The sequence below is a fragment of the Leptonychotes weddellii genome, chromosome 16 (genome assembly GCF_054177405.1).
Source record: "Leptonychotes weddellii isolate Sample4059 chromosome 16, ASM5417740v2, whole genome shotgun sequence".
NCBI lineage: Eukaryota > Metazoa > Chordata > Mammalia > Carnivora > Phocidae > Leptonychotes > Leptonychotes weddellii.
This window is the reverse complement of record NC_138384.1, coordinates 36046427-36061978: the sequence shown is the minus strand read 5'-3', so window position 1 is coordinate 36061978 and position 15552 is coordinate 36046427. Positions and strand designations below refer to the sequence as shown.

General features: G+C 62.2%; 1 protein-coding gene across 1 annotated transcript; it reads right to left on the bottom strand.

The window, feature by feature from the left end:
• Nucleotides 1-23: 23 nt before the first annotated feature.
• On the bottom strand, nucleotides 24-11790 carry LRP3 (LDL receptor related protein 3). The gene is made up of 7 exons (XM_081806684.1): nucleotides 11516-11790; nucleotides 9537-9584; nucleotides 4198-4336; nucleotides 2737-2951; nucleotides 1234-2350; nucleotides 899-1031; nucleotides 24-668 (listed from the first exon to the last, which is right to left on the bottom strand). Exons 1-7 carry the CDS (start codon nucleotides 11586-11588, stop codon nucleotides 90-92), a joined length of 2304 nt encoding a protein of 767 aa, XP_081662810.1. The 5' UTR covers nucleotides 11589-11790; the 3' UTR covers nucleotides 24-89.
• Nucleotides 11791-15552: the final 3762 nt, after the last annotated feature.

Below are 15552 nucleotides of genomic sequence, written 5' to 3'. Positions count from 1 at the left end.
GAAAGAAGGACGCGGAGGCAGGGTAGAAATGACTGTGTATTCCCTGGTTACAAAGCGGGGCTGTGGCGGTCACCAGCATGTCCGGCGGGTCAGCAGACCAGCAGGGCCTCATCGTCACTGGCCTCCAACGTTGGGGAGCAGGGCGGTGGGGGACTCCTGCAGACACCCAGTGGCTCTGCTGGATGGGGGCCTAGGGTGCTGCTGGCAGTGGGAGCCGGGGGGTGAGGGTCCTGGGCCGAGCAGGGCTCCCGAGGCATGTCCACAGGGGCCGGGCTGTCCACCCGAGGGTCCCTGCCGGCTTTTCTGTCCTTGTCCACCAGCCTGCCCTCCAGGTCCCGCAGGCCAGAGGGGGGCGGCACAGCGGGTCCCACTTCTGGCGCATGGCCTGGGGGGGGCCCATCCCCAGCTGCCGCGGGGCTGCCTGTGTCCGTGAGGGGTGCGGGGGGCTCCGGGGTGGTCCCTGATGCAGGCTGGAGGAGCCCGTCACCTAGCACCGTCTGTGAGGTGCGTGCGGCCGTCAGCAGTGGGATCTGTCCCCGCGGCGCCCGCGGCCGGTGAAAGAGCCGGTTCCAGAGGCGGCCGAGGCGGCGGCGGGAAGGCCCTCGGCGGGAGGCGTGCCGGCGCATCTGTCGGCGCATGGCTGTGCGAAGGTTCTGTAGCACCGAGGCCTGGAGGGCGGGGTGGTGGCGGAGGGGGCAGAGGTCAGCGCGACTCCAAGAGACCAACTGGTTCCCCCCAACCTGGCCGTGGCCTCACCACCGCCCCCGCCTCCCTCGACCCTTGGGCCATGCACTGTCTGACTTGGCCCCTTGGTCTCCCCATCTGGCCGTCCTCTGAGGTCCAAGTGGGAGCCTGGGTCCCCGGGGTCTTACCCACCCCACCCACCCCCGGCACGCACCTGGGATGCACTGTAGACGGGGAAGTCCTCCACGGGCGGAATGAGGCCCTGGGCGATGAGCTGCCCATAGGATGGGGGTGCCTCCCGCCGCACAAACTCAGCCTCCAGGCGTGTCATCTGGGTCTCGAAGGCCCTGAAGGCAGCGGGGGGGGGGGGGTCGGGGGGGGGTGCAGGAGGGCAGCATGGCGGGGCTGGCCGGGGTCCGCACCCTGCCCGCCTCCCACGGGTGCCACCCCCCTCCCCGGCCCTCCAGCCCAAGCTCCCGGGATGCCGGGGAGAGGTGCACACGTGGACGGCCCGAGCCCCCCGCCCCCCGCCGCCCGCGGCCCCCCCACCTGTACTCCTGCGTGCGCAGCGAGTAGAGCTTGAAGGCGCAGCCCAGCGCGATGACGAGCAGCAGGCCGCACACCAGGCTGCCGATGAGTGCCGCCGTGATGACCTTGCGGGGCACGGCCGCCAGGCAGCCGTGCTCGTCACTGCCGTCCTGGCAGTCCTCCTGGCCGTCACAGCGCCACGTCTCGAAAATGCACAGGTTGGTGCCGCAGTGGAAGGTGCCGGGCTGGCAGGAGAAGCAGTTCTTCTCGTCAGCGCCGTCCGGGCAGCTCTTCTGGTTGTTGCAGCGGTCGGCGGGCGTGTAGCACAGGCCGCTGCCGCCCTCGCAGGGGTACTGGTCCGGCGGGCAGGCGGGGCAGCCCTGCTCGTCGCGGCCACTGGTGCAGTGCCACCAGCCGTCGCAGCGCTGGGGCTCGGAGAAGCAGCCCTGCTCGCCCGCGGCGCCCACGGCGCCCTCGCCGCCGCTCCCGCACGGCTGTTCCCACGGGAGGCAGTAGCCCTTGACCTGATAGGTGGCGTTGAAGCCGTGGCCGGCGCTGCGGGCGCGGGCGTGGTAGGCCACGGTGAGGCGGCCCTGGGCGGCCTCGAGGCTCACGGGCCGGTGGTTGCTGCGGTAGGACAGCGTCTGCAGCAGGCGGTCGCCGCGCTCGCCCAGGCCCTCGTACACCTGCACGTAGTCGTCGTAGCCCAGCCGCAGCTCCAGCTGCAGCAGCACGCGCCGCGGGTCCTGCGTGTCCACCAGCCACGTGCAGTGCAGGTCCGAGGGCCCGCGCGCCGCGCCGAACAGGTCCGGGGAGGCGAAGGAGCCGTAGAAGCTGCCCAGCCGCCGGCCGCACGCCAGGTCGGGGCAGCCGGCCTCGTCCGAGCCGTCCCCGCAGTCCTGCGTGCCGTCGCAGCGCCGCTCGGCCGGCAGGCAGCGCGTGGAGCGCGCCCCGCTGCAGGGGAAGGTGCCCCCGGGGCACAGGCTGCCCGGAGGCTCGGAGGCGGGCGCCGAGCAGTTGCCCTCGTCCGAGCCGTCGCCGCACTCGTCCACCGTGTTGCACTGCCATGGGCCCGGCAGGCACTTGCCATTGTCACAGCGGAACTCGTCGGCCTGGCAGGACACCTGGCCCAGCTTCCCTGTGGGGTGGAGAGCGGGGGGCGGGGGGGGGACACACGGTCAGGGGAGCCCAGAGCCTCCCTCCGGCAGGTGACCGGGGCCAGCAGCAGGCAGGGTGGCTCCCCTGTCGCAGCCCGGCCTCCCAACCCGAGGGGTGGAGACGCCTCAGATGTCCGGGTGGGCTCGTCCCTGACTTGAGCCAAGGGTGAGGGGTGAGCCGCCCACTCTAGCCAAGTCTGTGAGGTGGGCTCAGTGAGCTCGAGGGGCTTCAAGGCACCCTGAGGCCCAGGCCCGCCGACGGACGGGGCTGCTGGGGGAGACCCTGGGGGGCCAGGAGAGGGTGCTGCCGGGGCCCCGGGAGCCCGCGCGCCCCTGGTGCCCTGCCCCACCCTGCTGCCAGCACCACCTCGGATGTACGACAGACGGAAGCCCTGGGCCTGGCCGGAGCTGGAGGCGTCGGAGTGGAAGAAGATCCAGACGTGGTCCCGGGCCGAGATGAAGGCAGGTGGGATGGCGGAGCCGCAGAGCCGGAAGGCCTCCTGGCGGGGCGGGGCCGCTGGGCCCAGCATGAGCCAGTCCAGGGAGCACTGGTGGGACTCCTCCACGTCAAAGTTGCGGAAGCTGCGGGGGCCGAGGGGAACGAGGACCGCAGGGGTGGGCGGGCAGGCAGGGAGCCCGCAGACCTGAGCTCAGGGCAAGGGAGGCCAGCCCCACAGGCCTCTGCACTCCTCCACTCCGGGCCTCTGGATGGGACCCCTGCCGCCACCCAGGGGCCTGAGGGCAGCTCCATGAAGCTGTGTGCAGCCCCACTGCAGCTCTGTGAAGGCCTCACCTCGTCCTTTTCTGCCCTCCGTTGGCACACACAGTGCCCACCCCGAAGCCAAAGTGGAGGGGGCGTCAGAAGCCCCATCAGGCGCAATTCCTTCCCCCGACACGCTCCCTTGAAGGGTCCAGATCCCTCCCTCGCTGGGTCTGCTGGGATAGACCCAGCACACACAGGCCTCTCCAATGAGGGAGTAGATGCACACAGGGCTGGCCTAGCCGCGGCTGGGTGACAGCTTGTCACCTGGAGAGAAACCCCGGTGCTGGCCCCCCAGCCCAGGCTGTGTGGCAAGCAAGCACAGACACCAGGATGCCCCTCTGCTTTGGAGCCAGGGAGCCAGGGAGTACCTGGGCCTTCTGGGCTTTGGCACCCCGACCCGATACCCCACGGCCACCCCAGGCCAGGGTTCCAGACTCAGTTCCACATCTCGCCACCTCGGCACGTCCCTGCAGCTGGAGCGCCTGGGCTCCTGCCTAGCTCCATCTCCTGCCCAGACTGGCCCCGAGGCCCCTGGGGAACCCCTGCTCTGGGCTCCACGCCAGCCTGGCCTCAAGCCCCCTGCAGGGCAGAGAAAACACTTCCGCCACCTCAAAGCCCAGTGCCCCCGGCTCCTCTCCCTGGCCGGGCTGAGGGCATCCACGGCCCCCGCGGTCCATGAGAGAGGCTCACATGGCAGAGGTCCAGCAGGAGAGGTGGCCTGCTACAGGGGCCCACAGACACCCAGGGAGCTGGGCACACTCACATGCTCACACATGTGCACACCACTCACATGCACCCATACTTACACACACCCCTGCCCTCTGCACCTGTCCATGCATGTGCTCATGCACATGCAGACTCTCACACACCTGCCCTCTGCACCTGCTCATACATGTGTTCCTGTGCATGCATGTGCTCACACACACACCTACCCTCTGCACCTGCTCATACATGCACTCACACACAGGCACCATTACACACGCGCACACGCTCTCACACACACACACACTTACTCAGCATGTGCAGGCCCACGGAGTTCCCTTCTGACGCCCTGGGTCCCCTTACCTGATGGTGATCATGTCCCCGCGGTCACCCTGAATGTACCAGCTGCAGTTGGTGCCCGGCGGGTAGTTGAGGGGCCAGGCCGGGCTGTAGATGACGCCGCGCCGCTCCGTGTGCTGCTCCAGCCTCCCACTGCAGGCGGCTGTCGGGACAAGAGGCTGAGAAGGGCCGGCCTCCCCTCTAGGTGGGAAGTGAGGCGGGGGTGCACTCGAGCCCCCCCCCCCCCCGCCGTGGCTTGAGCATGGGCCTTTCCCAGGGTGGGATCAAGGCCAGACAAGGGTGGTCATGGCCAGGGCAAGGCCAAATGCAAGACTTCATGGTTATGGGGGGGCAAGGACCCACAAGGTCTCAGGGCAGCCTTGGCCCCCAGCCATACCCTGTGCACCGGAGCGTAGGTCCTATCCCCCATTCCCCGCAGGGCTGGTAATGAGCCCACCAACAGCCCCCTTGGCACCTCTAAGGTGCAGCCTCTTGGCCTCAGCTCAGTGGAGAATTCTGCACCCCTAGGCCTGTTGGGCCTGCATGGGCAATCCACTGCGGTTCCCTGCCTGCCCTCCCTGGGACAAATACAGGCCTTGGCCCCGGGAGGGGAGGGGCTTTGCTCACCCAGCACAGTTACTGGGTACCTACTAAGTGGCAGGCACAAGGACTAGGCATGCTGAGTAAGATAGTCAAAAGCCCCACTCCGTGGAGGCTGCAGGGAGAGCAGACATGCTGATCTCTTGGGGGGGAGGGCGGTGAAGATCATAAAACAGGCCTGCAGGGAGGCCGATGTCCAGATGGGGCCAGAACGCAGGCTGGGTCTGATCACACCTTGTGTGGCACTGGGGTTTCATCCTGAGCATCAGTGGGAAGCCACCGGAGGTAAATGTCATAACCAGACAAGGAAACAGGCTCAGAGAGGGCAAGGGACCTGCCCATGGCCACAGAGCAGTAAGTGACAGAGTCAGGGTCACCCTTAGTCCCCTGATGGGATCAGCCTCTCACTGCCGGCCTTGAACCAAAGCATTTATGAAATGTTGACCATCTGCTGCCTCAGGGACCAGTGCAGGCTATCATCCCAGCCAGTGCGATCGAGGAATGCCATGAAGCCCAGCCCTGCGGGCCTTGCTTTACCCACTTCATTACTCGTGCCTCTGCTTCCAGCTGAGCCGGCCCAGCCTGGAGACTCCAGAGCCTGCACTGGTGTGTCCTGGCCTTCCCGGGACCAGGCAAGGCCTCTGCACTTGACCACACCTACCCCTTCCAGCCCCTGCAGCCCTTCACCACACCACCTCGTCTGATCCTCACAAAAGCCTGTGGCAAAGGCAGGGTCCATTACACAGATGGAGAAACTGAGGCCAGTGACACCACCTCCCCACTCTCGTACTGCCTGGCCCCTTCCACTGTTGCCCTGCAAGCCAGGGCCTCTCTGCTGGCCTTCAACAAGACTCCAGCTGCCTCCCATGCTCTCAGGACCGTGACCAGGGAGGTCCAGGTGATCCAATACTGTGACTAACAGGGAAGTGGAAACCCCTGCCAACAGCTCACGAAAGCATCAAAGGACTAGAAGAGAAACACCCACACTTGACCCTGAAACAAGGCTGGCCACCCGCGGGTTGCCATCAGAGCCCCGGTAGCTCCTGGTCAGCAAGGCACCAGGCTTGCTTGGCACTCCCCGGTGGCCTGGAGGGCCAGCCTCCCCGACCCGCAGATTTCTGACCCATCAAACAGGATCACTAAGAGCACGCAGGAGGGGAAGGACCAGGGCCCCTTCCCTCTGACAGATGAGGCCACTGGCTTTGTGAGCCTCACAGAGACCCTGGGTGCTGCCCCGGGGACCTGGGAGGTGTGAGGTTATGAAAGCCAGAAGAGGCTTCTCCTCCTGGACGGTGCTGGGCAAGAGGTTCACAGGCAGGGAGAACCTGGCACGGCTGGGGTGCATCTTCCCCCTCTACGTCAAATCCACACAGTAAACCCGAAGTCAGGAGACTCCGTCAGCCAGGGCAGGAAGCACCCTTTGTTGCCCTGTCCCCTCACCCCATAGAACAGGGCCGGGGGCAAAGCAGGGCTTGGTCACACCTACCCTGGCCAGGAGGCCAGCCTTCCTCAGGGACAAAACACTCAGAAAGGCCAGGTTCCTCACCCGTGAATCCTACTGGCATCACCTGCCCCAGCCAGAATATGCTTCTAGACCTAGGTCTGGCCCTACTTTCCAGGTCTCTCGGACCAGCAGCCGAGTCAGGAGCAAGTGACTAGCAGCTGCCACCCAGCTCTGCCTCTCAGCAAAGGCCCTGACAACATGTCCCCCCAAAGAGCCCCCAGGACTGCCCCAGAAATTCCCACATAGGGGGCAGCAAGAGATCACATTTTCTGCAGCCATCAGCCTGGCCCACACAGAGTGCACGTGGAGCAGGAGAGAGGGCAGAGTCCGTGCGGGGGCGCTGGGAGCTCGGGTCAGGGCCTCCTGACTGGACACTCGCTTGGCCTTGAGCCTGGAGGCGATCACCAGCTCGGACAACCAGTCCCAGGTGTCTCTGTGATGGCAGCCTCGCTCCCACCCCAGGATCAAGGCACAGGTTGGGGAAAGGCCTCACGAGTCCACTCCCAGGGCTCACACTGCCGGGCACGCCGTTCTGCCCTAGGCCTCACCTTGCCCATCAGTAAAATGGAGTCCGTGGGTGCTGCTTGTCTCGGAGGGTGGCTGGGAAATTCGAGGAAAGTGGCAATCTCTAGGAAGACATTCACGTGATGGGGGGCATGGGAGGCGCCCCGTGGAGGTGAGGATCTGACGGGGTGTGTGATGATGAGTGGGCAGTGGAGGGTGACGGGAGGATTGTGTTTGCAGGATAGCGTTTGGGGGTGTTTGGGGGCTTTAACTGCAGGTGACCTCTGTTCATGCCGGCGGAAGACTACTTAGCCCTTGGGCCAAGGTGGCCTGCTTAAGGGGGCAAGGGATGACCGAGCACCAGCAAACTCCCTTCTTTCCTGGTCTAAAGAGTCACGACATAGTCCTGAGGAAGCATGAGCAAGGCCTGGTGGAGCACAGTTTGCAGATCCAGTTTCCAGAGGCAATCAATACTCTAGACAACCCGCATGCTGTCACTACACGACAGGGAGCTGGGGGCCCCCGAACCCAGCGCGCGGGGGAGGCTACCTGGTGAGTGGAAAGCAGCCTGGAGACTCTGTCCAGGCTCACAGCGTTGGCGTCCCCAGCAGCCACGCGGCCGAGCCCCGAGTCCGGGGTGCGGGAGGCGGGTCAGCGGACCCAGTCTGTGTGTGCCAACCTGGGGCAGGACCGGGGGCTGGGAGGCAGACACCTGTGAGGTCTCCCCAGGCAGTCCAGCCAGGCCCCGGTCTGAGCTGTCACCTCAGGCAGCCTGAAGCTGGTGTCCGCTCCTCTGAGCAATGCTAGAATGATAGAGCTAGACTCCAGGAGAGCTAGGGCCCCCGGCCACTGCCTGTGGCCACACGGGCCGTGCACGCAGCTCAGGCCTCGGGGACGCCACGCATAGGCACCATGATGTGAATGGCGGCCCCCAAAGAACAACGCAGATGCCGGCTAAGACCTACCAAACGTGCAGACCTGCATGGCTGTCTTTCTCTCCCTGACTCTATAAGCGAAACTTGTCCCTGGAACATCATTTTCTAAACCCAGGGCACAAGCATGTGGCCGACATGCTGAGGCCACATGGCCACCCCCCACACCAGCAGGAGGGCTCGCCTGGGTCTCACATCTGTAAGACCTGACCCCCCTCCCCGGGTCCCCTCCCTCCCACTCTCTACCATGGCCACAGACCCCTGACCCCAGCGGGGACAGTCAGTGTCCTCCGGGAAATTGGGATGGGGAGACTGGGCAGTTCACTGCGTGGGCCAGGACACCACAGGTGAGTAAGTCAGGGCCCCGGGCCAGTTGCATCAGCAGAGGAGGCCAGACTGCAGGGAACAGGAGTCCACCTGCAGGGGAAATCAGGAGGGAGCCCGAGGAGCCGCATCTGAGAGATGGGCCTGAGAAAGCAGCTTCGGTGGGCCCTGGGCCTCCCCATCCCAGTGACCGTGGCCCACAGAGATCCCTCTCCCTGAGCCAGCCTCAGTGGCTTTCGGCTACAAGGTCCTGAGCAGAATTAGAAACCCCAGGTGCCTCCAACCCACAAGGCAGCACAGCAAGTGTCACAGGCCCCCCACACCAGAGACCGCACATTGTCCCCAGCTCCCTAAGGCCCTTCTCCGATGTCTCCCGGTGGCCCCAAGGGCCATGAGGCCTGGGGCTTCCCCGTGGCAGTCCCCTCAGCAAAGAGCAAATGCCCTTGATGGCCTCGGTCGCCCCTCCCGCTCCTGACAGCCTTCGAGGTCCCTGGCATGGGGCCCGAACACAAAGATGGCCTGTGGATGGTTGGACCCACTGTGACAGGCAGGGGAAAGGGGTGGAGTTTAGCCGTGTTTCTTAGATCCCATAGGCCACCACTAATCTCAGGGCCAAAACATCAGCCAACGTGGGAATCTCTCTCCGTCGCACCAGCTTGCCTGGGACTGGTCTTGCTTAGACAGACCAGCTGAACCCAGGCTGAGCCACCTTCTTTTCTAATTCGCATACCAAGCCAGTGTTTCCCCTGCCCTAGATCATCCCAGGGCCAGGTACCAGGCAACTAGAGACCACCCCTGTAGCCTCAAGCCAGCCAGAATTCTTGAAACTAGCCAAGCCTGAGCTGTTTCCCCGGCCCTGCCTAGCCTTTCCCATGGAAACTCCAACAAAGGCCGAGCCTGGGCCTTCCTCCCACTCCTGAATCTGCCTAACCAAACCTGGCATTCCCCCTGTGGCCCTGTGGGGTGTGGCCTGTCCCTTCATCTCAAGACACATGACTAACAAATTCTCCTGTCAATGGCATTGGCCTCTCTGTGTCATCACTCGGTCATACCTTCATAAGCTGAATCCCAGGTATAACTTTAAAACAGGCAGGCATCTCACCGTGCCTCATGGCCTCGGGGAACCCCACAGCCTACAGGAAGCACAACCTGTCAATTATGCTGGACTCATGACAGTCTGCTAGTGGCATTAAAAGCCACCATGTGTCATGGCCACGCTGAGCACCTTGTCTCATTTGCTCATTTGACCCTAATAACCAGGCTTTGAGGTAGGTCCTGTTACTGCGCCCATTTTACAGAAGAGAAAACTGAGACTCAGGGAGGTGTAAGCTTGCCCAAGGACAAACAACTCCTTGGTGATGCAGGAAAAATTCACAAGGGCTAAAGTTGGATGAGGCCAGCTGACCACAGACGTGGACGGGCCCTGAAGGCCTGTCCTCAAAGGTCACTAGGACCAGAAGGGCAGGGAAGAAGGGAGAAAGGAGAAGCATCTTACTCACCTAAAGCAGGAACTGCACTGCTGAGCCGCCCGGTGAGAACAATGTTTACTGTGGGAGACACAAGGAGGAGTCAGCGGGAGGCAGTGGCTCTTGGGGCCAACACCTGCCCTGGGCCAACAGCAGCCCTAGATGGGTGCAGGACAACACAGCCAAACTCCGGGCCGCTTCTTTCATCTCACAGGGCCAGGCCCAGCGTGCTGCCAGAGACTTCCACTCCCACCTGGTCCTGCTGGGATGAGCAGAGGGGAGACCCCTCGAGGGTCTCAGGACCCCCCAGCTTCTCCCAAAGAGAGCCAGCGCACAAGCCTGGTTGCAACAGACCACTTCTGTTGCTCCCCATGCCTGTGGATTCTAACTCACATGGGAAGGGATGTGTTTCTGTCTCCCTTCTCCAGCTCGGAAGCTCGTGTGGGGGCCACCCTGGTTCAGCCTGGATAAGGGCTCTGCCTTCAAGGGGCCCCCAACCACTTGGAGGAATCCCTCTGAGGGGCTTTGCCAGCCACCTGGGCTACCGGCAAGCCAGGGAGGGAGGAAGCAGTTCCGATTACCCCATTTTATAGGGATGCACAGTTAGCAGGATTCAAGGTCCACCTCACTATGCCATGCTGACCTTGAGAAGAGGGGCAAAGAACTCTCCTGCCACCCATCCCCTCAAGTATCTACCTCCATGGGGTTTGTCCTTTGCTTTCATCTACTGCTTTTCTTCAGGGGTTTACAGGACCAGGAGGAGGATATGGGCAAACTCAACTTCCCAGGGTTCAGGGTGCCTCCTTTCCCCAACATCAAAGATGCCAAGGGAGGCAGGGAGCATCTCTGCCAGGTCAGCCCCCACCTGGTGAGGATGCAGGGGCAGATGCCCCCTCTGAAAACCCCAGGCTCTGCTAGCCAGAGACTGGGCCACATCTGGGCAGAGAGGGCCTTGGGTAAGCCGAAGGGCCTGTCCTCCTGCCCTGCTCACCTGGGAAGCCCAGCGCCCAACAGCTCAGAGTCCAGAGCACATGACCACTAACAGACTGGGCAGTGGGCACTTCTGCGGGGGGTTCCCAGCCCTTACTAGACTTTACCACACCTGAACCAAGGGGCCTTCCACAAGACTCAGAGCTCCCTGATTCTGGCCTCCAAGAAGAGGGCAAAGCTTAAAATAGACAGGTTTCTTTTTCACTGTGTCATTTCCGTAGCTTCAAGCAAACTTATGGGGCTTACAGCATCTTCACTAGTGTCACAGTAGGGTGTCCCCTAATGACCCCAAGCTCGGATCATGGCCTCCCTCCTTCATCATGGTAAATAAAGGAGCCATGTGGATTGAGGATTTAACTCCTTTCTTCCCCTCTCCCCCACCCAACACAGGGCCGTGGAGCGGTGGACAGAAAAACTCCTGGATAGGGCGGGAGTCCCTCCCACCCAGGTGCCAGGCCCGGACAGGTCCCAGGGCCCTCCCCAAACACACCACGCTGGGCTGAACAGGCCTGCCCCGCTGGGTCTTAGACACAAAGGCAAGACAGGAGTCACTCTCGCCGCTGCCTCCCGCCCGGCATCCCGACCGCGGCTCCCGCTGGCACCCGCCCCCACCCCAGGTCCCGGCAGGAAACACTTCCTTCTTCAGGGCACAGCCGGCCGCAGACCCGCCCGCCTCGCCTTTGTCCGCAGCTCCGGAGGCCCCAACCCCGCCAGGCCCGGCGGAAAGCCACTGCCTGCCCGCCCGCACCACCCGGCCGCCCCGCGCCCCGCTGCCCCGGGCTCCACGCGCTGTCGCGAGCCGGGCGGGAGCCGGGGCTCGGCTGCCAGAGTCGCCTCCCAGGCCCGAGAGCGCAGCAGGCGGGGAGGGGGGGGCCGGGGGGGGGCGCTGGGGGCCGTCCGGGCCCGCTCCGGAAAGCTCCGGCTGGAGCCCGGGGGAGCGGGGCGGGCCAGGGTCGCCCGGGGCGCGGCGCGGAGCGGCGAGATGGGGGCCCGGACCCGCCCGGCCTGCACGGCCCACTCACCCAGGCAGACGACGGCGAGCTGCGCCCGGGCGCCCGGCGCCCCCTCCAACCCCGCGGCCGCCCGCTTCTCCATGCCGGGGCCGGCGGCCCGCGGGCGCCGCCTCCTGTCCCCCAGGCTGCGGCAGCGGCTCCGGCTCCGGCTCCGGCTCGGGCTCCGGCTCGGGCTCCCGCGGCGGCTGCCCGCCGGGTGCGGGCGGTGGCTCCCGCGGCGTCTTTGTGAGGCGGCGGTGCAGGCCCGCAGCGCGCGCGGGGCCACATCGGCCGCGGCGTCACGGGCCCCGCGGGGGCTCAGCGGCGGCCGCCAGGGAGGACCCCCGCCCGCCGCTGCCCCCGCGCCCCGGGCGCCTCGCCGCCGCCGCCCCCGCCGCCGCCGCCGCCGCCGGCCTGTGCCCGGGGGCCCCCGGCGCGCCCATGCCCCTCGGTGCGTAGCCCGCCCGGCCCCGGCGCCCCCGGCCCCGCGCGGCCGGGTGCCGTCGCTGGTGCGTCCGTGGGTCTGTGGGTCCCCGCGCCAGCCCGGAGCCCGGAGGCCGCGCCGCGCCAGCCACGTGACGCGCCCGCCGAGCCGCAGTGGCGCTGGCCGGGCGCGGGGGGAGGCGGCGGGGCGGGCCGGGGGCGCGCGCCCCGCCTCGGTGCTGGACAGCTCCGCGCCGCCGCCCGGGCCGGTCGGCGCCCCCCGCCCCGCAGCCCTGGAGCCAGGGCCCCGTCAGCTCCGGCGCGGTCTGCTCCCGGGCCCACGAACTGGTCCCTGCCGGAGCCCGCGGGGTCGCTGTGCCGGGGAGGGGAAGGGAGTGGAGGGGAGAGAGGACTGGTAGAAGGTGGCTGCTTAGGGGACCTGAGGGCAGGACGGCGCGAGGTGGCGCAGGGCTCAGGCCTGTCTGCCCCGTGAGGTGTCCCTGTTCCCGCCCCTGCAACCCCTGTGGCCCTCGTTTGCCACAGCCCGACTGGCCCTGGCACATCCCTGAAATGCATCCTTCTGTGCAGAGCAAGGCTTGTGAAGAGATACTGGGGAACACGTCAGGCCTCTGGAAATTCACCCCTTCCGGGGACCCCTGAGCCCACCTAATCACCTCGTCAGGTCCTGGGGAATGGAAAGGAGGTTCGCTTTTCAGGCTTGGGGCTGCCACCTGGGAGTGGTGTCAACCAAGGGGCTGGTCCCAAAGAGGCAGAAACCCGGGAGAGACACAGGGAGAAGAGCTGAGGAGGCCATTTAGAGTCAAGCAGGGTCAACCCTCCTTTCTTGAGACTAATGTGCAATCAGAGGTCCTTGCCTGGAGGCTTGGCGCACCCATGCCTGCTAAGCTGAGGCAGGACCCCTCTTCAGTTACCACCACTCCCTTCCCTATTCTCCTTTTTGGAGAGAAGGTAAAGAGGAACTGATACTGTATTAGTGAAAGCTGTAGACTGTGTAACTCACTAACTCATTTTTACTGTGCAGGCCAACTGGATTTTAATTTAAAAAAATGGGAGGGAAAACACCTTTTAGTTTTTCTGGGTGGGTGGGTGTGTGTTCTCTCTCTTCTAATTTCTTTGGTGATTTTTCAAAAGCCGACTTCTTGAGAGATGTAGCAAATGATTTAAGAATCAAATAACAAGATAAACGACTCATTTATGGTAAAGAGCACTAGCCTGCCATAATCTGGTTTCAGAATTTCCCAAGACTGCTGGCTGCTCATGTAATGGGCATTTATGCATGGCAAAAATGTTCAACAGAATTGCAGAGCTGGCAGGGAGGGTCCGAAATTTTGTGTCCACTTGAGGATGCTTTCTAGATGCATGCTTTCCAAGCTATGAAAGGAATCTATAGTGGAGACCAAGGCCATGGGGAGTCCTATTGGAGCCTGAGGCAAAAGGAAAAATGTGAACCCCTATATACATTTATCAAAATATCCTCCCATATTTTGAACTGAGTGGAAAGATCAATAAAAGCTCTACAATCACAAAGTTGCCCAATTTGTCCACACCACTTGTCAACCCTCATAAGCCCGGGAGGCAGGGGACAGCCCAGTTAGCTATCTGGGAACTTTGGGCTGGTTAGAAACAATTGTTTCCATTGCACGATAGTGCAGGATGGTAAAACAAACAAGCACCACCCATCTGTATCTAAACTTTTGATATTTTGTTCATCATGGATTTTTTGCATTTATTTATTTATTTTTTTTTTTTTTTTTTTTATTTGAGACAGAGAATGAGAGACAGAGAGCATGAGAGGGAGGAGGGTCAGAGGGAGAAGCAGACTCCCCGCCGAGCAGGGAGCCCGATGCGGGACTCGATCCCGGGACTCCAGGATCATGACCCGAGCCGAAGGCAGTCGCTAACCAACTGAGCCACCCAGGCGCCCCTTTTGCATTTATTTTTTAAAATAACTTTTAAAGACATGGTTTATCTTGATTAATGAATTTTTTGGCACAAAGCTACTCCTTGCTCATATTGAGATCTTAGCTACCTGACACCCCTTTTCCAGTTTAGTGCCCTCTAGAGGCTGCCAACCCACGCAGGGGCCTTGCCCGGGTTTCCCCAATGTAGCCCTGGCCTAGTCCTCTCCCCCCAACCCAACTAGCCACTTCTGGAATGGTTCCTGGCAGCCCAGTCTCTGCTGCAGGACTGGACACCCCAGCTCAATGACCCTGCAACTTTTTAACAAACATCTGGCATCTGCTCCAGCATCCATTGTAACCAGGAGTTTTCTGTCTATCACAACCCAAACTCTTCCAACTAGTTGAGAATTTAGTGGGAAAGAGGATGAAGTCAGTAATAGCCCCCAAGAAGTTGCACACACAACAGAGTTGTCCCACATAAACCTCTGTCCAGAACAACAGGGTCACTGCCAATGCTCATTCTCAGCCACACGCCCCAAGACCCCTGCAGGACAGGGAGGCAGCCACTGCGGCTGGAGAGCTCCCCGTATCTTCCTCCATCATTTGCCTGCAGGAAGACGCAAGTTCAAGCCCGCTCCTATCCAACCAGTTGACAAGTTGGATGGTCGTTGTCTTTCTTGATTTCAAATAGTTAGAATTTACTTCGGGATCAAAGGCTAAACGTGACTTCGGCAAGTAAAACTAAAGCAGGTGCCTTCCAGGAGGGAAAACGCTTCTTCGTCCAAACTGCACTCTAGACCAAACACTTCTCACTCTGCAGTCTGCAACTTCCCCTTGGGTCCCGCTCTGTTCATGGTCACATCATTTATTGAGTCAATAACCCCTACCCTAATCCCCCAACACCAATCCATGACTAAGTCTGGATAGCTAGTCCCTACCACGTATCTCAAATCTGTCCCTTCTCTCCATCACCACAGCACCTTCCTGGTCCCAGCCATCATCTATCTCCTCTCTTGTAGATCTCTGCAGAAACCTTCTACAATGGTCCCCTGCCTCCCAATCAGCAGCTCACGTTTTCAACGTGCAAAATGGATCATGCCCCCTGCAGAAAATACCCCAGAACAGACCTCAAAGTTCTTAACCTGAGCTTCATGATCCTGTGGGACTTGCTCTGCCTATCATCCTCTCCAAGCACCCCCACCTCTACCCAGCTCATTCTGGCCTTGGAACATTTCCACTCTTCCCAGATCGAATTTCTACTCTTCCCTCGATCGTTCTGCCAGGAGGACAGCCAGGAGGCAGAGCAGAGCGCATTTGGAGAGATGTGCTCAGCCCTCTGAGCATCCCCTCCAGCATGTAGACATACCGACTGACCCCCAGGCTTCAGACCCCCCCTTTGGAGAGAAGCACTCAAGGCCCCCAGGCCAGCTACTCACTCAAATGATGAGAAGACAGTTGTTCTCTCCTTGAACAGAAACTGTTCTTGGGCACTTTCCAAGACCCCTTCTGGGACCACAGAGGAGCCTCACAGGACAGTCTCTCCTAAATTGCTATTTTGCTCCCATATACGTTAGAATCCATGTTTTTCAAATGACATTTTTTTTTTTAAAGATTTTATTTATTTATTTGAGACAGAGAGAATGAGAGAGAGAGAAAGCACATGAGAGGGGGGAGGGTCAGAGGGAGAAGCAGGCTCCCTGCCGAGCAGGGAGCCCGATGCGG